Source organism: Protopterus annectens, chromosome 6.part0 (assembly GCF_019279795.1).
Source record: "Protopterus annectens isolate FY-2018-M chromosome 6.part0, PAN1.0, whole genome shotgun sequence".
NCBI classification, from domain to species: domain Eukaryota; kingdom Metazoa; phylum Chordata; order Ceratodontiformes; family Protopteridae; genus Protopterus; species Protopterus annectens.
The window spans coordinates 159,351,030-159,373,695 of NC_056737.1; the positions used below are offsets into that span (position 1 = coordinate 159,351,030).

Sequence of the window (22,666 nt, forward strand, 5' to 3'; positions counted from 1 at the left end):
TAGGATTTTTAGCTACTGTCAACTACCAGTGTAAAGTGAGGAGGAACAGTCTCACTTCGTACAACAGGCTTGAGCTCCGCATTTACTGTCACCATCAGTATAAAGTGAGGAAGAACAGTCTTACTTCATACAACGGGCTTGGGCTCCTCGTTCACTGTCACTATCACTATCACTATAACTGTAAAGTGAGGAGGAAAATGTTCACTCTGGACTACAGGCCCGAGCTCCTTGTTCACTGTCACTATCACTATCACTGTAAAGTGAAGAGGAAAATGTTCACTCTGGACTACAGGTATGGGCTCCACAGCTACTGTCACTTTCAGCTGTTAAGTTTTTGATGTAGGCTCCATTATTTTCTCTTTTTTGTTACATAACAAAAAAAAAACGTTGCTTCTTTTCCTTGGGAGGCATTTCATTAAAGACAGATATAGTTTTAACTACTGATTTCTGACTACGACAGGGAAAAAGAGTTAAGACCTACTAATTTTTTAGTTAGCACAATATTCAGCTGTCTACATGATGGTTCAGTCCTAAGTAGAAATGGCATTCCAGATCCTTTTCTTCTGAAGGAATTCCACATACAAAACCAACTAACGGTAATTTTCTCTTGCGACATAATTAGAAACATACCAACCACACTCTGTACTTCTCTAAGTATTAATAAAGATAAACATAAATTTGTACTTAGTATTGCAAAAAGATTGGTGAATTATAAAGTCAAATTGGTGCAAAAGTTAAGCCAGTATAGCAAGAAAGAGTGCAGAAGGCTCTATATTTCATTGCCAGAATCTCTAGCACAGCAGTAATGTGAGAATGCTCCTGTACCCCTTGGTTGACTAACTGCTGAAGAAGATCATGTCGGGAGACTGACATAGACATGGTTTAATTATCACCATTGTTGGCTATACGTTTAATAGTCTGCAGAGTGTAGACTGATTGTATAGTATTTACATATGAATACCTGCAATGATTATTACTGCAGCTATTCCTGATACTGTCACTCTGACCATGGGGTAAATAAATATATAAACATACTCATGGGTATAACATTTTGTCACCACAGGCTCCTAACTTGCACACGTACGCGTTATGCCACCCTTTCATCTGCCATCCTAATGCTTCACAGGATACATCATGTTCTTAACTAAAGTAGTAGGCTATTCCTTTAAAGAAAGAAAATATTACACATGAGCTGAGGAAGACAGAATGAAAGCATGATGAACAAAAATATATTTAGCAGTCAATTAAGGTAGAAGAAAATAAATCATTTTAAATTCAAAGGGTGAGGAAGCATATAAGCAACAATTCTAGCAAACATATTTAGCAAGTATAATACTTTAACAATAACACAGTAGCATATGAAAATCAAAAAAGTCCTATATTTATTCTTCTAAGTATAACCCTTTACTTACATAAATATGAACCATAACATTAACATGTTAATTACCTGGAGCCCCTGGAGAGCAGCAAGGAAGAGACAGATAAAGATAAAGAAAGAGAGAAGGAGGTGTAATTATTTATACAGAAAAGAGAGGTAAATAACAGCAGACAAGACTAGAAACATGAAGTAGCTTAATGAATGCAAAAAGCATGTGATAGAGAATCAATAGGCCTTATCAAATTCTATTGCTGTTACAGGGAAGATAGAAAAAAAAAAAGAAACCACAGCTTCAAATGACAGTTCATTGGCTATTTACAGCACTGCCTTCTCATTTTAATGATTACAATTTTTATTAGTAATTTCTTCTCATGAAGCTTATATTCTCCGCACTACTGAATGAACTTGTTGGCTAACAATCTCTTTCAGACTTCCACACAGTACCACTTATGCTGGTTTACTTTCTGAGAAACAAGTTATGGGAAATGTTATCAAGTGCGCTTTAACTTTCAAAGATGTTTTTTTTCTTATTTCTAACATGCTAATCTATGATTTCTATAGTGTGTGCCTTTTCAAAGCCAAATAAATAAAACTAATAAATATAAATAAATGAGGCCAAATATTGGGGGTTAAAAAAAGTGAAAAATGAGTGCCAGCTTTTGATTCCAGTAAAGTTTACTAACTATGGCCACCAGTACTAAGTGCTACAAGCTCTTAAATAGACCTTCTGCTAGTGATTTATACTGTTGAAAGCAAACAATCTAAAACTGAACTGAATTAACACTTGCACAATAATAAATCTCACAGAAGGCTCTAGTAAGAAAGTTGATGAATGTGAAATCATCTAAACTGTCTGAAGATTTCTCCTCCTCTGTGTACTATGGACTCAGTCCAACATCATCCTTGTCTGATAAGAGTCACTTAGGTATCATCTTTATTAGTGTTGATCTTGGCCTACTGTGAAAGATCATTAGCAACAAGACCACTCAGTATGCATTCCAATAACTGTTCCACGAAGGAATATATCACAGCTGGGAATACCAGAATGTAATTCAGCCAAATTACTAACTTGGTTCTAAAAATTGATAGACAATTGGTCTGTCGTCACCATTGTGTTTATTAATGAGCCTTTAGTAAGAGGTCCTGTGCACTTATGTAAATTTAACTGGCAGCAGAATTCATTGTGGATGTTGACCATTTCATGTATGATGATATGAAATGGAACCATGTAAAGAACAAAAAGTCTAGACAATGTCATCTTAGCTGCTATAAATTCTTTGTACTGACAGAGAGAGAGATAGGGAGAGAGACAGAAAGTGCAAGAAAAGAGCTATTTAAATGATCGCCTAACCTCCTTAAAAAAGAAATGAGTTTAAAATGATTATCTTGTTGGTGTAGGGAAATATATACAAGAACCAGTACTAACACTGAATTTCACAGGCTTTTTAGTCATAGGTGTTTGTACGTGTGCATATATGTGGTGGGGGGGGACATGCATGCATGTGTCTGTGTCTAGCTATACTGCTTTTATAGATAGGAGACGTATAAATGCCATGCTACCACCAACTAAGAAGTCAAGAAGCTATTTGTTGCTAATGGGCTCCTTAACACCAAGCTGAGTGTTAAACAAAGGGAAGAGGAAGGCTAAGAAAAGTTAATCTTAAGTCTCTTGCAAAGTTTTTGCAAATTAGGTTCTTTCTGGCCATGGTCATTCATGATCAGCTTCTTAATTGCTTAGTCATTGCCCAGAAGGGAAGGCAACAGACAATCAAAACTTTGGTAGGACTGACCTTCGCCACCCAGATAAAGGCCTAGCATACTGTTGATGAACTGAAAACATACACGTAGTATACAGAGCACAGCGACTATGCTCTGAAATGAAAAGTAAGCCACTTTTCTTAAGCTCCATTCTGATGTTACGCACTAGTCATGCTCTAGCACATAAACATCAGCTATCACAGAATAGTACTGGAAATAAAAAAGGAGCTGTAAAACACTTGCAGTGTCATACTTTTTTGTGTAGTCTGTTTCAAGAACACAAATGTACTTTGCTTCTAAACATTGTTTGTGAGGAAACACTAATTGTATTACACCTATAAAGCTGTGTAATAGTTTGCACCCCTACATTTTTTTTCTCTTCAGCATGTAGTACATTGGAGCAGCTAATGCTCTATGTACTACAAAAATTAGTGTCGCAACAATATAAGTAATGCACCTTTCAAAGCTGTAAAACACTTAGCACTCCTACATTTTTTTCTGATTCTGTAACTGGTAGCATATGAAGCAGGTACTACAATTAATTATTATCAGGTCTCTCCAATCATAGCTAAGTAGTTATACGATCTTGAAATGAACAAACATCAAGATTAATTTCTTTAGTTTCACTTCACTCCATTATCAAGCTGAATTTCTTGAAACCTGTTTTCTGAACATGTAAGAATGTGGTTATGACTGGAGACCTTATCACAATCCTTTATTTCTGGATTTGGGATTACTGAAGTCCAACCTTGATATGTCTCTCTCAATTCACAAGGGACATAAAGAATCTGCAGGTCTTTACAGTATGCTTTAGTATTCTGTAAATAAAATAATTACACAAATACATTCAGATAATAACAAACCTGTTGAAAGGATATGTTAGTGCTGGGTTATGGAGATGTGGAAGGTGAATCTCTTGATTCAGGTTACTGATAGTGGTTATCTTAGGATAAAACTAAGATTTGTTTGAGGATCTTGTTGTCTTACAAAAGTCACTGTGTTCCTGTCAGAACAGAATTTTCTGTTTTGATGTCTTTTTTTAATAAAATGACTGTTATGAAGAAACAATGCTTCCAAACTGCAATTTTTAAATCTCAAGACTTTACCTGTCCTAAAGGTGTAATGAAAATAATATTTAATTTATAAAGTTTTAATCTCAAGGAAATACTAGGGCTCTGTATGGAGAATGATTTTAAAATATATCTTAGTAAAGTCTGATAGTTCCTCTTTTGCCACAGAAACCATTTCTCATCATAATTGAAAGTTAGATACTGGCATGGTTTGGACATTAATAAGGGATGTGTTAAGCCAGTTAGTATTTGCTCAATAGATGAAGAGGAATAATAGATCTTCAAGAAAGATAATTTTGGAAGGTTGGAGGCGCTTGACAAGGTTGCACATCTCCTCTGTTTACTCTGAGATGTCAGATTAAACAAGTTACATTTTAGGTGATTAAAAAAAAAAAGACATGATGCAAGTGACAGCAACTGAGTTTGGGAAGGTTACAGTGTTGCAACAATGGCTGAAAACTGTAAATATTACATGAAATACACATTGCAGTAGAAGAAATGTGTGGTGATAATAAAAAGGAAAGATGGCCACCACAGCGATATTGAGTTTTTCCATGCCCAAAGACTTGCCATGATACCTACTTATTAGTTGACAGTTGCAGTAAAATAAATTTGAGTGAACAAGTGGAATATGTGCAGCAAAATTTGGTCACAATGAAGAGTAAGGCTCAGTGGAAAACACTGACTGGAGTATTGGAAGGAGATGACAAACTAGATTATTTGAAAACCAGGATGATGCAAGTAACAGTTTACAAAACCATCTGTCAGACTTGAGAAAGTAAGTAGGGTGCCATTACCTACACAAGAAACAATGTATAAAAAATCCGGGCTAATTTTGGTTTAGTCTGATAATTTGTTGGCAAATCTTCAGCAGAGACTGCATTTTGTGGGTGACAAAGAGAAACACATGTAGACTTAAATACAGGTTTATTTTCCTAGCAGTGTTGAAAGGTTATTGGACACAGGGATTTATAACATTTCCAAAGGATGAAGAAGCAGTGGTTAAGTTAAATGAGTTGCCACTCCATTCTGATAGAAAATGAAGACAAAATGCATACAATTAGTAAATTCAGATGATTCTTCCGCTTCTCTGGAGGTAGAAAGGAACAGGAAGAACAACAGGAACTGGATGGAAAATATACAGTACCTGGACACAGGCAATATGAGATACTTTATTTAGTTATTCATTTTTCTGAAGAGAAGTAGGATTAAAGGAGAACTTTGAGACTGAGTGTACCCGAAAAATAGCATACATCTGACAGCTTTACACTAGAGGTGTTTATGGAAGTAAGAAATTGGTCGTTCACTAGAGTCACTGGAACTGAAGACTATATTACATCAAAGGGGAGGATGCACATTTTATTAATAATTTGCGTTATTGTGTGAAGGATGAATATTTAAGTATATTTCATAAGTGCTGTGATAGTTAAATATTTTATACAGTGGAACAACCTAACTGGTCAGCGTTTACATGTTGAGGGCTGAAAAACTGACTTCAGAACTGCTTGACTTTTGGGCTGTTAATGTAGCTATGAGGATTAATGAATTAAAATACTAGATAATACTTCTTTTGCTTAATTAACTAGGGGGATGAGCTTTTCATCATCATCATCATCATCAACTTCCTTTTTCCCATTTTCTACATGAGGTTGGGATGTCGTATTAGCTATCGCCATCTCTCTCAATTCAATGCCATACTCCTGCTTTCTTCAACACTCATACCTGACTGTCACAGATATTTTCTCACACAATCCATTCGCCTCTTTGTTAGATTCCCTCATTGAATCTTGCCTTCTTCCTGTCTGTTCCAAATCTTCTTCAGAAGATTGTCTTCTGATTTTCTGCACATATGCCCAAACCACCACAATCTGTTCTCTTTTATCCTTTCTAGAATTAGAGCTACTTTAGCTTCTGCTCTTATGGCCTCATTTCTTCATCTGTTCCACAATGTGCATCCTACCATCCATCTCAGGCACTTCATTTCCATCACCTCTAGCTTCTTCATCTACTCTGCCTTTAATGCCCAGGTTTCTGTACTATGCAGTAGTACTGGTTGCACCACTGTTTTGTACACCTTACTTTTTTCAGCTTCTTTGGCATTCTTCTGTCATACAATGCACCTGATACTCTACGCCAGTTGGCTGCAGCCCCTCTGATTCTAGCTTTGATCTCTTCATTCAGACTTTCTTTCTCCTTAACCACTCTTCCCAGATACTTGAAGCTGTTAACCTGTTCCACTATCTTCCCGTCTATCTCAGTTCTCAGCTTCTTCTGATTTCCCCATTTGCTTCCATTACCATTGTCTTATCTGTACTCAGTTTCATCCCATGTGCCGTCAGTTTTTCATTCCATTCCCTTATCCTTTGCTGAAGTTCTTGCTCAGTCTGACTGTAATGCCACATTGTCTGCATACAGCAACTTTGTTGATTTGTCCTCTCCAACCTGTTTGCTAATGTAATCCATCACTATTATGAAAAGCAGTGGGCTTAGAGCAGAACCCTGATGCACACACACTCCCACTGGGAACCCATTTGTGAGACCAAACACTGTTCGCACTCGAGTCATCGGGTCCTTGTACATAGCCTGCACTAATTCTACCAATGTTTCTGGGACTTTGACCCACCACAGCACTTCCCAAATCAGCTTTCTTTGGAACTTGTCATATGCTTTCTCCAAGTCTAGGAATGTCCAGTTGGACTTTTTGACCTATATTTAGCTTCTTCTCACCTATCTGTCTCACTGCAAACACTGAGTCAGTTGCGTTGCATCCAGATCTGAATCCGAACTGCTCAGCTCCCATCTTACTTTCTACTACTCTTCTACTTTCACCCTCTCCAGAACTTACATGTAATGTGACAGGAGTTTGATAAGAAAATATAACCTATTAATAACTTATTAGTATGTGTAAGTATAACATAAAACCTGAGCTGGGACATTCAGAACTTGCATACTCTAAGCCCAACTGACAAAAACGATTTGACTAGGTTAGAACTGTATATCTAACAATGCATTACAGCATATTGTGAAGTTATTATTTTATTTTATTTTACATTTGATTACTGGGAAAGTCTGACTGGACAAAAATACTTTTTCAGGGGAGGCCCAGGGAAAAACACTCCACATTTAATGTGCAACAATGATTACAATTACAAATACAAGGTTTATATATACATGACTTGACATTTGTCACACAGAACTACAGATATTAAACATATAACATTAGATAAAAAATACATTAATGCAAATAAAATTATTAATGGCTTTGTTGCATAGAGTAGTACAGGAAAAGAGAGAATTAACCAGGAAATCTATCAGGAAATGAGTGATTTATAGACAGGAAATGAGTGATTTACAGAATTTAAACCAGGTATTATTAATAACAATCAGCGGCTAAGCAATTTTCATAGATATACTATATTGACTGATAGCCTGCAGTAGGAGGAGACATAGTAAAGGAAAGATACTGTAACATAATTGCAACTTAAGGAGATAAATTTTACCATAGTCCTTCTATGTACAATTTAGAATATAATAGGAAATGAGCAGAAGTATGTTGAAAGGTTAGACATGATCTGATTTATGTGAGGAAGAACTAGTATTACCAAGAAAAAAAGAGTTTAGCGTAATTAGGACATTGCATTGGAATTCTTTTCCTATCCACGACTGGTATAATTACTTTACTGTTTGCTATAAATACACTGTACAAAGCCTGCTTATTATGCCAGTACACAAATGTATGCCTAATAACGGAATATTAACTATGGTGATGATACTATTTCAAAGTATGCTGTAGTTATATTATAAGATTAATAGTGAATTAAAAATAAGGGCATCCAGTGTGAACTGCAAATTTGTTTAAAGTGGAGGTAGATGAAAACTTATTACAATTTAGGACTACTATTGTAGGGTCTATGCACAGTCCCTAGATTATGAAAGGGCTTACTGATCGTCAAATTTTATTATAGCACCAATATGTATAAATGCAGAATCATTAAAATAGGGAAGCTTTAGAGTTAAGGAGAATTGGTATCAGACATATATTTGTGGATGAAAACAGTTACAATTTTAAGAAGGTTGACATCCCATAGGATTACAGGAAATATAAGGCAAATGAGTCTTATGACCATTTATAATTTGCAAGTACCCACCCTCAAACTGAACCTCCAGGCTAGTCAAGTCATGGTTACATTTGTGAATACCCATCCAATCATTCAGTTCTATTCTGAAGAAAGATAATATATCACCCTGCTTAATTTGCATTGGGAGTCTATTCCATAAGTGTAGAAGGCAATGGGCAAAGGACCCCTCTCTCTCTAACTTGTTTTACTTATCTTCTGGTGAAGATTTTGATGCATTGTTCTTGTATTTGTGAGACAATTTGATTTGTGTAGAGACAAAAAATCCAGGACCACTAGGTCTCTAATGGCTCAGGAGGCAAGGCATAGATCTCTCAGGAATCAGTACAATACTGAATAAGAGACAGTGCTTCCAGTGTTTTCTGGTAATTTTAGGGGTTTTACACCAGTGATATCTTAGTTATGAATCTCTGGGGTGTTTCTATTTGTTTGATATGCCTAGTGAGGTACATCCCAAAGGAAACAAACATTCAATAATTAGCCTAATCAATGCTGAATGTAATGGAACAAAGACTTCTTTAGAGTGGAAGCTACACCCTTAGCAATCAGCTACACTAAGTAGAAGGAATTATCAACCCACATAACAAGGTCTTTAAAAACATTCTTATTATGGGGTGTGAAACTATCTGTGTTGTATGCTGTAAGGGAGACAGTTTACTAAATGCAGCAATGCTACACTTTTTAGCACTTCATTTATGTCCCTTGTTAACATACCAGGTGTTTATTAGTGAAAACACTTGTTGCAGGGCTTGAGTGTCAGAGGGTGACTTGATAATGACTCCCAGTTTATATTTATCCGCAAACTTGGTTAGCCAGACATATTGGTTTGTGATTTGGGGGGGGGGCAGAAAAAATATATGCTAAACAAAAGGGGTTCCAGCATGGAGCACCAGCTACTTATACCATATGGGTTCCATCATTTACCCAGTTTGCTACCTGTCTTGCTACATAGGGATCTATTTGCAAAGCATTATGCATGCAACGTTAGCATGGGGTACAGTCTTTCACCAGGCTGAGGTATGCTATGTGTACAGCTTGTGCTACTCTTTCAAAAGTTAACACGATTCATTTAATAAGATCTATTTCTGACACAGCCAAACTGCTGTGTTTATCCTGATGATATTTTTAATGTAATAATTAATCAGGTCAATTATAACATGCACCATGGTTTTGCATATAAGACTCATGAAGCTGATGGGCCTTTGATTCTAGCAGTCAGTGGTAGGGACACCTTTGTTGAGCGTCATCACCACAGCTGTGCATGAAACTTCAGAGACAATGCCAGTGGTTAAACTCAGGTTAAATATTTTAGAGTGGCTTGCTTGGTACTGTTTATTAAACAACCAAGTATTATTATCAGGTCCCATGGAGGAAGCGTTGTTAGCCTTTGAGAGCACTTTTAGTCCGTAATCTTTGGTGACAAAGGGGAGTGTTGAGAGCATCAGTAAAAAGTGGGCATTAAATTGTCATTTCTCAAAGTGAAGTTGGCAAAGAATTTGTTAGATAGTATGTTGGCAACATCTATTGGATCAGAGTAGTTGGGACCAACATGAAGAAGTTTTGAGCAATGTAAGGTGTTATTTCTTAGCTTCCTAATATAACTAAAGAAAGACTTGTAGTTCTCCTTAGCTTTAAATGCTAATCTAAGTTCATGGGCTGCCTTAGTTGCATGTTTTTTTTTTTACTCAGTATTTTAATGTATCCTTCATATTAGGGTCCTTAGATCTGCTGTATACTTTAAGAAGTCTTTTTCCCCTTTAGCATAGAGTTTATTTATGTTAGTGGAACACCATGGTGGTTTGCTTTTAAACTTCCCATTATATTTTGATCTGGTAGGTACTGTCAGTTCTGTAGACTTAATTATGTGAGACAGAACTCTTTTGTGTAGCTCCCTGCTGAGTTGATGGCTAAAGTTATGCCAGTATAAGTGGATCTTGAAACTTCATCACATAGAATTTGATAAGATTACTATGTCTAACATCCTTGAATTGACATAAACTATTATTTTTAAGTGTAGAAGCTTTAGTGGTGAAAGTTACTAGTTTATGAAAGAAACTATAATTGTAAGGACCAGGTCAAGAATATTATGCCCTCCATCGGTTAGCTAACAACTTGTTCCAGAGGATTCTTGTTTATGAAATCTAAGAACTTTCTGGCATATCCTACATTTCAGGTGTAAGTGCTCCAGTTTTTTGATGGGTAGTTAAAGTCTTCAAAATAATGGAGTTTTTTGTTTTCACTGAGTTTGTCAATTAAATCTAGGAACCTCACATGATTATCAGAGAACATACAGGGTGTCCTGTAACAGGTTATAAACTGTTAGTTGGTTTTGTTTAGTATGATTTAAAGCTCAACAAGCTCTGTCTGTGGGTCCCTAACAATTATGGAGATGCAACCTGTTGTCATTAGGCCTAAAGACATGGCAGGAGCAAAACCCTAATATGGACGGAGTGTTTTTTGATTATTTAAGACAAGTATCAATAATTACATGGACACAGATGCACTCCAAATATTGTTGTTGAGACTTCTGGTATTGACCACATCCACTTTAATGTGATCCTGTTTTGGATTTGATATGTTAGTTATGGTGGGATGCCCTTCAGCTGGACTATGCCTTAAAAAGGTAGTGTAGGGGCAGCAAAGACTTTAGCCAGTATGTGGAAGCCTTGGAATGAGAGGTGCAGACCATCCTTGACAGAGCAAGTTGGACTGTCAAGCACCTCAACCCATGCTGACATACATTGGATCCCCCGTAGTGACACCAACAATTTAATCATTGAAGCCAGTTATCTTTTCATTGTAACTAGGCATTATTCTTGGAGAAGGAATGATTCTGCATAAGACCATAGTCTTTCATGCATTTTTGACAAGCATGGAGAGTTCCAATATGTCTCCCTGTATATCCCTCTGGGATTTCATGCCATGTCATTCACTGCCACATTGACTTGACACCAAGTCACAGTCATATTTGCTGGGTAAAAGGACCTTAAGGACCCTTGAGATATCAGAGATCCTAGCACCTGAAAGACAACTCACCACTGTACTGTCTTTATCCAGTCTATACAGAGAGAGAGAGAGAGAAAAAAGAGAAAATGTGTGTCTGACTAGAGTCACCAATCACTAAAATGGTTATATTTGTTGAATGGCCATGACATTATTTAAATCCTGCTGACTCTTTGCTGTAAGTGTGCCAGGTGATGCAGTGTTAGATTTTCACTGAGATATAGTCTTTGTGGACCGAGGTAGCTTGGCAAGGACTTTTTGGAAGCCTCTGCTTTGGCATTTGAGTGGACTGTTCTAGAAGTGTGTAATGCTTACAATATGCCTTTTGTGTGATTGAAGCCTCCGTTTTGGTCAAATACTTGCATCTCTCATAAGCAGAATGTCCTTTAGTAAGTAAACGTTCATTACTTTTTGGCAGCAGGTAGTTGCTACACTCCCTAAGTATATAAAGTACCATAAGGCTGGCAATTGCAGGAGGATAAGCAGGTCAAACTTCTGTATTAATCCAGTGATTTGCTGAATTTGTTTGAATATACATAATACTGCATTCTGTTAAATGGGATAGTTATTGGACTTTATTGTGTTGGAAACAATTATTTCTGCTAAGTGACTACTGAATATGCATTATCCAGAGCAATTAGAGCAAATGCAAGTTAATTTTGTTAAAGAAGAGCAGCTGTGAGCTCTTAGACATTACTATGCAGACTTGTGTCCAGTGCGGTTCATTACACAACTGTGGGCAGCTGCCTGTTCACAGATACTGCTAATCGTACTAAGAAACAGTGATTTGGAAATGCTGGGTGCTGTACAGAAAGATATGTCTGGAGATACCAGTGTCTATACAGTGCATAGCTAAACATTGTTGCACAGAAGTAGGGCCTTGCAAAAGCAAGCAATTTATAACACAAAAAAGATGAAAATATTCAAACATATTGACCAAAAGCAAAATGATTCTATACCAATCAGAAGCCTAATAATGGCTAGCTTCTTCCTCCACCAATACTAGAATATAAATCAAAGCAAATCTTAGCTAGATTATCAGAAAATCACCAAAAAAGTGCACAGCTACAACAGTAAAACTCATAAAGAAAACATAAATACTTATCCCATGTTTTAATATTTTTTCAAAAACTTTTCTTGATTACAATACCAACTATCTATCCTAGAATTTGAAAACCTTATTTTCTTTTCCAAACTGCTCTAAATATAAAGCAAATAACAAAGAGGTCATCCTTGTCCGGTTTCCCTATTCAAACACAACTTACTGGAGAGGAACCCTCCTACTTTAGTTCTAGCCTCAGATCCTTCATATATTTTCCAAATATCAGACATATGGTTTGTGTGTAATGTATCAGATGAGTGGTCAATATGTTCATTGCTCAAAATAATGTGTAATAACTATGGAGGTCACAGAATAGATTGCAAATGTTTTTTGGGAGAAATGATTTTAAAGCCTATTGAAGCAGTAATACAGCTATGACAGAGGAAACAAAAAGAGAAATAAGGTGTTTTCACCATGATATTGTCTAAAGGTAATAATAGGTGACAACGATTGCTTGGAAGCACCTGTTAAAGATAAGCATTACAACATAAGATATTTGTTAGCTGAAGAAGAGTGAACTTAAAATACTATAGGGAATACATGAAAAATACTATTTAGGAATTGTTAATCAGAATTAATGACATGGAATGAATGGGGAAGAACCAAAATGATATTTCAGACTGCTGCCCTTGATAAGTTACATCCAGTTATTTCCACAGTTATGATTTTGAGTGAATGATGTGAACAATAGTATATTTGAGTTTATTTAGCTTTATGTCCTGGAAGGGAAACATTAATAAGACAATGCTTCCTAATGTAATAGTGTATCAAGAAGAACCGGGGTTACAGTAGGAAAGCTGACATTCTACTGATGACAGATGTAAGGTTTCTAATCTGTAAGATGTTTCAAATACTGAAATTTGCTTCTTCTGAAGACTGTAAATATGTTCTATGATGTTTATTGTCAAATTACAAGAGCAATAAAGCATATTACTGAAAAAAATTGTATCATTATACATTCCACTCCATCAACCCATTTTGGGGACTTTTCATTTCAGCCTATCTAGATTAACATGTTTATAGTTAATCATATACTTTTACAGTGTGCATGTTTTTTTTCTCTTTATATTAACTGTAACTGAGTTAAAGGGTTGAACAATACAATGCAATAAATGACAAGTCTAAAGCCCATTGGGTAACTGCTACAAGACTACATATCTCCTGAATGTCTTCTGTTATTCTGTTTATTTACAAAATGATACTTACAGTGAGTATATTACAGACCCTACATTATTTTTTCAAGAAGGACTCTCATAGCAGCCTAACACTTGGGCAGAACATTATGCAGTATGGCAGTCTTAAACAAGCAGAGCAGTGGAACATTAAGACAACTTATGGTAGCTTACAAAGCCATCCAACCAAAACTAACTCTGGGTCCAGAATTGACATCTGATTAGTAAAGTTTGTTGAAAATATGTAGAGATAGCAAAACTGCAGTTTCACAGATGTCTTAAGAAAATGCAATTTTGAAAAAAGACAACTGACATGGTGGTTGTTATGCTAAAGTGACTTAAATAACTTTCTCTGAAATCTTGTTCTGCATTTCATAATAACAAAAAAAAAAAACAGTGCAATGACCAAGTCATTTAGACATTCTTCCTGTGAAAAGGCATCTCAGTTTTCTTCTACAAAGAAAATATTTTTAATGAATTTCTAGTGTAATCTCTCATATCCACACACACTGAGCTGTCTGTCAGCATTTTAACCTAAGTGTCTAAAAATGCTGTCTGTACGGCCAATAATTCAAACTGTCCTGCATTTTATGAATGGAGAACAGTAGGAGTACTACAATAGAGAGTATATAAACATGTTCATTCCATTAAAAAAATGCACTGTACAAACATGCTAAAGTTTGCATACATTTCAAGAAGTTAATTTTTAATATTACAGACCACTAAATTGCTGGTGGGGGACACAAGTACAATTTATTGGGCTTACATACACTTCACTGCTCACTATTTTTCCTTGCTTTGTCACAGTAAGATTGTCTGCAGTGTGTTGAATACTGTGAGCTGGAAGTGCACGTTTGAAAGGTTTTTGTCCTTTTCTCCACCGTGGTGTGAGTCAAGTTTATAGGTATAATTTAAGGGATGTGGGAGATAGAGCCCTGACAAAGGGGAGAGCAGGTCCCCACTAAAATATTTTTTTCCGTGTGTGTGTGTTTGCTTTCAATTCACAGTTTTTGGAATTTATCTTTCATAATCAAGGTGTGAATGATTTCATACATATCAAATTTGCTTTAAAGAACAAAGGGTTATGTTTCGATGTATATTTAATAACCAAATACAGGAGGTAACAGTGACAATATACGACTAAATAATCCAACACCAACACTGCAGGAAACGAAAGCAATCACAAGATGTCCAACGTTGAAATAAAACTGTTTATTAATAAAAAAAAATGCAAAACGCTTAACGAATCACAGTGTTTTTCATCTCATAATACAGACTTCATCGGACAAACACTGCAATTTCAAACATCCTTATATATACTCTCATTTTATTTGAATTATCCAACAGAACTGCTAAAATATCCAAGAACTCATTAATATGTAATTATATCATTTCAAATGCCGGTTCCGATACTAAACACCATATTTTATTTTATTTCTGGGAACCCAACTTTATTCAACTTCCTGCATAGTTGGAATCAAAAAATATATTATTTCTTATCTTATAGTTAATAAATGTTAAAAACAATTATATGAAAAAGAATAAAATTATAGCTTCCAAATTAAATACTACTTATAGCTTTTTTTTTATACACCATTCCATAGGTGTTAGTGCCACCAAGTGGTCAAATGTGCAAATCAAGCAAACAAGATATGTCTTAACGAAATATATTATACTGGCAAGGCTGAATACCTAAAACTGATCATAAATTTGAAAACATATTTTAAAATATATATAATATATAAATAGATGTGGAATTATTGAATTTACATAAATTCATTGATAAAAATTCATTAAAACACATTTTTAAAAAAACAAAAATGAACACTTTAACATATACATATGTGTCTTTCGACTTTTCCTGGTTAGGGGTCGCCACAGCAGAACTCCGGTCCACTTTAACATATACATATAAATATATTAATTTATTTATAGTCTAGCTGCCATCATTTTTAAAATGGGTGCAAGGGAAATACCATCATTTATTCCTGGATGTTTATTGGTTTCCAATATTATTTGCCAATATAATTCACGATATTCAATCTTGGTTTCCCACATACCACCCCTTTCATCTTTCTGCACCTCTTCTAAAACAAAAAACTTATATTTTGCCAAAGGGCAGCCTATACTATGTCTGAACAAGGCATTACTTTCTTTCTTATTTCCAATAGCATTCATGTGTTCATAAACCTTCCTTCTTATTTTTCTCTCAGTCTTACCAATGTAGAACCCATTACATAGCTCACAGATTGCAGTGTATACTACACCCTGAGTATCACAAGTACTATGGGTCCTACCCATAATCTCTCTCCCCCTGGATTCAATATATATATATATATATATATATATATATATATATATATATATATATATATATATACCATCCTTAAAGATCATGAATGGGCATTGATTACACATCCCACATGGGTATGTACCCTTTGATTTTGTGGTCTTCTTATGACTATCATAATGAACCACGAACATACCCTTTATATTACGCCCTCTCCTGTATATAAGTTTTAAGGACTCCTTGTTCTTTAACTTTAGATCAGTTAAACTTCCACATTTTTTCCACTCTCTTTTAAGAGTATTATAAATTACCTTTGAATCCCCACTAAAATCTGTAACAAATGCACTCCCATAAAAACTCTCATCTTTAAAATTTGATTCTTCCATGTTCACACTATTTTCTTTATTATCCAAGAATACCATCTCCTTACCTAAAATAGGTTCATATTTATTTTCCACCCCTCGATTATTTCATTTCTTACATTATTACAGAGCTCCACTGGGTACCCCCTTTCTAGGAATAACTGAATTAAAAACTCACACTCTTCTTGAAAATCTTCTTCATTAGAAGTCATTCTACAGATTCTCATGAACTGTCCCGTTACAATACTTTTTTGCTGATACAAGGGGTGCCCACAACTATAATGTAAGTAGGAATTAGAATATGTTTTCTTTCTATATACTTTTGACTTGAATGTTCTCACATCTTATATTAATTTCACATCAGGACAATTCATTTCACTTATCCCAACATCATAAGTAAATTTTAAAAAATCTGTGGAATAATTTATGTATTTTATAAATTCATCTAACTTTTCCATACTATCCTGCTAAAAAAAATAACTATATCATCCAGAAAGCACTTATACAACACCCAACTATCTTTGTATACACTACTAAAAATGTATTTCCTTTCTCATGTATTAAGGACCAAATTGGAATACAGGGGGGCACACCTGGCCCCCATCGCCACTCCACTTATTTGATGGTAATATTCACCCAGAAAAAATATATAATTATATTTCAAAACCATCTCCATCAGGTTTAAATATATATATATATATATATATATATATATATATATATATATATATATATATAAATCATCATTGAGCTCGCCAGGGAATCTTATTGCTTCTTCAAACCATTGCAAACCTATATTGTGTGGTATAGATCCAAAAAGGTCTACTACATCTATTGTTACAAATGTGAGATTCTCTTGAAACATCTCTTGTTTAATACTTCTCAACAAATCCCAGGAATCTCTTAGAAAGGATTCACCTTTCATTATCAAATTTTTAAATTTTTACATCCACATATCTAGCTAGTGGAGAAATGACTGAGCCCTCAGCTACCACAATAGGACGTTGGGGGGGGGGGGGTCCAATATAATTTTATCAACCTTCGGAATTCCGAAAATTGAAGGTAACTTAGGTTTCATATTATGTAAAAACTCGAACATTTGCTTATCAATAAAACCTTCTAAAAAAGCTATATGTAGCATTTAATTTGGAAGTTATCATTTTATTCTTTTTCATATAATTGTTTTTAACATTTATTAACGATAAGATAAGAAATAATATATTTATTGATTCCAACTGTGCAGGAAGTTGAATAAAGTTTGGTTCCTAGAAATAAAATAAAATATGGTGTTTAGTATCGGAACCGGCATTTGAAATGATATAATTACATATTAATGAGTTCTTGGATATTTTAGCAGTTCTATTGGATAATTCAAATAAAATGAGAGTATATATAAGGATGTTTAAAATTGTAGTGTTTATCTGATGAAGTCTGTATTATGAGATGAAAAACGCGGTGATTCGTTAAGCGTTTTGCATTTTTTTTTAGTAATAAACAGTTTATTTCAACGTTGGTCAGCTGGTAATTGTTTTTGTTTCCTACAGTGCTAGTGTTGGATTATTTAATGTATATTTAATCTTATTTGGAATGAATTTAACCATTTGTAGTGCTGTATCTTAAAGAATACATATGTTTTTTGTTAGTATGAGTAATGTGCCAGATGTTACTTAGTTATTTATGAGTTAACTCAGTTTACTCACATTCTGAGTAAATCTTGTTTAAAATATTAATCTAAGTGTGAGGTCAGTAAAGTTTTTTTTTTTTAACATGAGTATGTCCAGCATGGTTTGGATTAGTCATTTTATGAATGGCATTTTGGCTAATTGTCTTAACAGGAAGTCTTTATTTTGTATTCTATTACATCAAACCTGGGCATCAAAGGGCCATCTAGTAGTTTTCTCTCAGTCCCTTCTGTATTTATTCTTCATGATCCTCTTAAAGAAAGCTTGTGCCTCCTCACAGGCCAAATTCACAGGACGTTATAGACATATTTCTGTCTGAACTTTTAATCAGATCTTCATATTCACTTGCTCATCTGGTATCATAAATGGACATTATATGTGTAGTTTGATGAATTGCTACAAAACGTTGCAAGCTGACTTATTAAAATTAAAACTAAACATTATTTTGATAGGACAGAATTTACTTCACTGCTACTATTAAGCAAGACTGAATTCCATGGGGTATAAGGATCATGAAACATTCAATAGGAGATTCTTATTCTGAACAGTTTAGTGAACAGGGAATGGAATTAAATTGCAAGACAAGTATTTCACATTTAAATAAGTTAAAAGATTTTAATAATAATGAAATTAATAGATTATAGGACTAAATATGACATATGTCTCCTTACATTTGCTTGACTGTATATTGCTGGTCTCTGTCTGCATTTTGTTCAGCTGGTTTCACCAGTGGGGCTTGCTTTACATTCTGTGAAGCCACCCCATCCAAGGTGTGAGCTACTGGTCTAACAACTTTTTGTGTTTATTTGATTTCCTGAGAGTCTAGTTTTTCTTTTATATTACGGGTATAAAGAGTTACATTTCTGTGATACTGTGTTCATTATCAGAACTGCCTCCTTGTAGCCTGGCTGTGACTGACTCTATAGCCATATGGATACAAAAAGCTGATATAAGTATACCTTTTTTGCACTTGATCTGTTCCAGTGATAGTTACAAAACTGTACTGCATTTATTTATTTGCTTGATTGTATATTGATGGTCTCTGCATTTTGTTTTTCCCCAATCTCCTGACCAAGTGTTGTTGTATTCTTAAACTTGGTGGCTTTGGAATTACACACTCCTGCTGTAAATTTGTTTTTGGACACTTCTCCCAGTCCCATCTCATTTGCTTCTCTACTGAGTACAGTGAGATCATTTGGGAAGGACTACCCCCTTGCTTCTTTGATTTTGGACACTCCTGCCAGTCCCATCTCATTAGCTCATTCTGTGTACAGAGAGAGTATTTGGGAATGCCACTCCCTTAGGTTCTTAATCTTGAATTATATTCTGTTTCCTCCCTCTCCACTAAAAAAATACACTTGATTCAGCTGCTTTTACTGCAATTCTGTTCCTCTTACTTCATTACCTTATTTTGCTTTGCTGCTTGCTGTTAAGTTTTCAAGTGCTTTTATTTTGCTGCATTTAGTACTGCTTGTTAATAACCTGATTAAATCTGCCTGTTATTCTAAGCCTCTTAGTTTTGGTTTTAGCACTTGGGCTTCAGGCCAATTATTTTACATTCAAGAAGTTTTTTCCGGTCTACACTCTTGTGGACAAACCCTTATCAAAACCCTCTCTCCATAAGTCTGTCCAAGTTTTCAGAACACTATGTCTGGACAATTCCCATCAGTTTCTCCTGCCAGCCTGGTCGACATAGGCATACTGAGACAGTGTAGCAGCTGCCTCATGTTCACTGACAACCCTCTTCTCCTAGCACACAATTCTTCTACTTATGAGAAATGCATCTACATCAGTAACCTGGAATCCATGCCACATTCAGTACTCCTAACAAAGAGGAGACTGCCAGCACAAACATCATTCCACCCACATCACACAGCCAAGCACAACACACACACACCAATGCACAGGTCCTCAATAAAAACTTGTCTAAACACCAGAGACCTCCAAAACACACTCACAAACATTCCACACACAACACCAAACACATCACAGACAGCAGACAACACACCAGTGTCTCACAAACACAGCCCATAATGCATAACAATAAACCAACACAGCCCATAAGGCATAACAATAAACCAAACATACTAGTCATTGGTGACTCAATTGTGAGACACACCAATGTCACCCTCACCAGGCTCAACAACGAGAAGGTCATGATCACTTTTCTGTCAGGTGCCAAAATCCACCACATCACACATGCACTTAAGTCTCTCCACAACAGGTAAAAGTATGACTCTGTAATTGTCCATGTTTGTGTGAATAATGAGACATGCCACCCTGGACTATATAAAGAAAGACATGATTGAGTTCTCAGAGTATGTGTCCCAGCCATTTAGCCCTAAGCAGCATCCTGCCTTCACCAAGAATGATACCACAATACCAACAAAAAGTAAATGACTTCAACAATTGGCTTAGTTTCTAGTGTCATTCCAAGGGGATTCAGTATCTGTGTGCCTGGGATGATATGGCTGACAGGCCTCGATGCTTTGCCAGATATGGCCTCCACCTGTCACACCTGGGATTCTGGATTCTGGCTAAGGTTCATGCCTCCCCCATTGTGCCTTTTTTAGGCAATGTCCCAATGACAAATCTTACAACATAAAAGATCTGTCAAAAAGCAAACTGACGGTCATGCTGCTTAACTCTAGGAGCCTTAACCTGTACATGCAATCACTGGTGGCTCTCCTCCCAGTGGAAGATGCCGACATCTGTGCAGTCATGGAAACTTGGTTCAAGGCTGAAAAAAGCACCCCTGCCTTACCAGGCTATAACTCATTCCACACATTCTGACCCCAAATGAGGTCAGGAAGCCTAAGGGTGGTGGAGTCTCTATCTTCATTAAAGACAAGCACATCTCCAGACTGGTTCACCAGCATGATGCACTAGAACTACTCCAGGTGCAACTGGCAGTTGGCAAGACAGCCATCCAAGCAATAGCCAGCTATAGACCCCCTCCTTGACTCAGGACACCCACTCTTCCTACCTGGACCTACTTTACTCCATCATGGTACACCCTAACACCCTAATCCTTGGTGACTTCAACTACCCCACCATAGACTGGGTGAACTATTCCTGCACTAATGCACTCACCTAATGATTCATTGACTTCATCAATTCTAACACACTAGACCAGCTTGTCTCAACCCCACAAGGGGAAATAACATTCTGGACTCAGTTCTAACCAACATTGGTGACCGTTGCACAACTCCCATAGTTAAGTTCTTCCCTGGTGACAGAAGACCATGAGTCTGTCTCAACTGAAGTTTCTATCCCACCCAGCTCCACCCCCACCCCCCAGCCAGCCATAACCAGGCTAAAAAACTTCTCAAAGGATGACTACAGTCTCCTAAGGAAGGGTATCATTAGCATCACTCCACCTCAGAGGATGCAGACAACTATGCTAAAACAGTATGCCAATCCAAGTATACAAGCATCTGTACAACTGAATGGACTCAGTCATACCCAGCAGAACTACAACCTGCTCCTCAAGGAAACACAAACCTATCTGCTGGACATCTTCTATCAAGAGGGTTTACAACAAAAGGAAGAAACTGTTGTACAAGGGTAAAAAGGCACATATTCTCAACTGGAAAAACTCCCTCCTTAGTCTTAACAAGCAAATTCGATCACTAGTGAAACCCTCCAATGCCAATTATGAACTGAAACTAGCCTCCAAAACAAAGGGAAACCACAAAATCTTCTTCAGTTATGTCAGGAACTTCCATGGCAAAGCCCAGGTTTGTTCCGAATTAGTACTTAACGGTACTACTTACACTGATCCTGTTGACTTAGCTAACCTGCTAGCAGCTTCAGAGCAAACTTCACCCCCTGCCCCCTAAAGGCCCATTTGACCCCAATACTTGTCCCGCACCTCACATCTCCATAGATCAAGTGTTAAAGGCCCTTTCCAAGGCAAATAACATAGCTTCCATGGGACCTGATAGTATCCCAGGCTGTGTTCTGCACCATCTCCAGCAAGAACTAGCTTTGCCATTGAGCACCCTATTCAATCACAGCCTAAGTACAAGTTTTATTCCAGCAAAACTGCCATAGTAATCCTCTTGCACAATGGTGGTGCCAGTACTGAACCCATTCGCTTGACAAGTCTGATCTGTAAAGCCATGTAGCATATTAGTATGGACCTCATAAACAAGGACATAGGTAGTCTCCAAGCACTTGATCCCACCCAGTTCAGATCTGCCAAGGGCAAATCTTACCTGTTGAAGCTGGTTGACTTTTTTGAGACTGTCACTAAGGCCCTGGATGAGGGAAAGTTAGTGCAAACACCTTACCTTGACTTGCCCAAAGTCTTTGACACAACCTCCCACTCGGGCGTCATCAAAAATCTAACAAAACTTGATGTAAATCCCTACCTCATCAGGTGGGTGGCCAACTGGCTCACCAATAGAACCCACAGGGTCAAAACAGGCACCTCCAGCTCTGAAAGCAGACCTGTCACTAGTGGTGTTCCCCAGGGATCTGTTCTGCAACTACTACTGTTTGGCATTTACTTCTCAGACCTCTGAGAAGAAAATGCCAAGTGGTACTCCTCAGGGATCTGTACTAGAACCACTACTGTTTGGCATTTACTTCTCAGAGGTCTAGGCAAAGACAAAAGGCCTGTGGCTGACCAAGTTTGCGGAAGACTGCACATAGGGTGCTGTCATTGACTCTCCAGATGATGTTAACATACTACAAGAGGGTCTCACA

At 36.5% G+C, this 22,666-nt stretch overlaps 1 protein-coding gene across 1 annotated transcript in view; it reads right to left on the minus strand.

Moving 5' to 3' along the window:
* Positions 1-22,666, minus strand: part of LOC122803780 (echinoderm microtubule-associated protein-like 5) — a 3,919,718-nt gene that overhangs the window by 1,043,254 nt on the left and 2,853,798 nt on the right. The window contains exon 29 of the mRNA XM_044073467.1: positions 1,448-1,456. Within this exon, the coding sequence (XP_043929402.1) occupies positions 1,448-1,456 (9 nt within the window). The remainder of the gene's footprint in view (positions 1-1,447; positions 1,457-22,666) is intronic.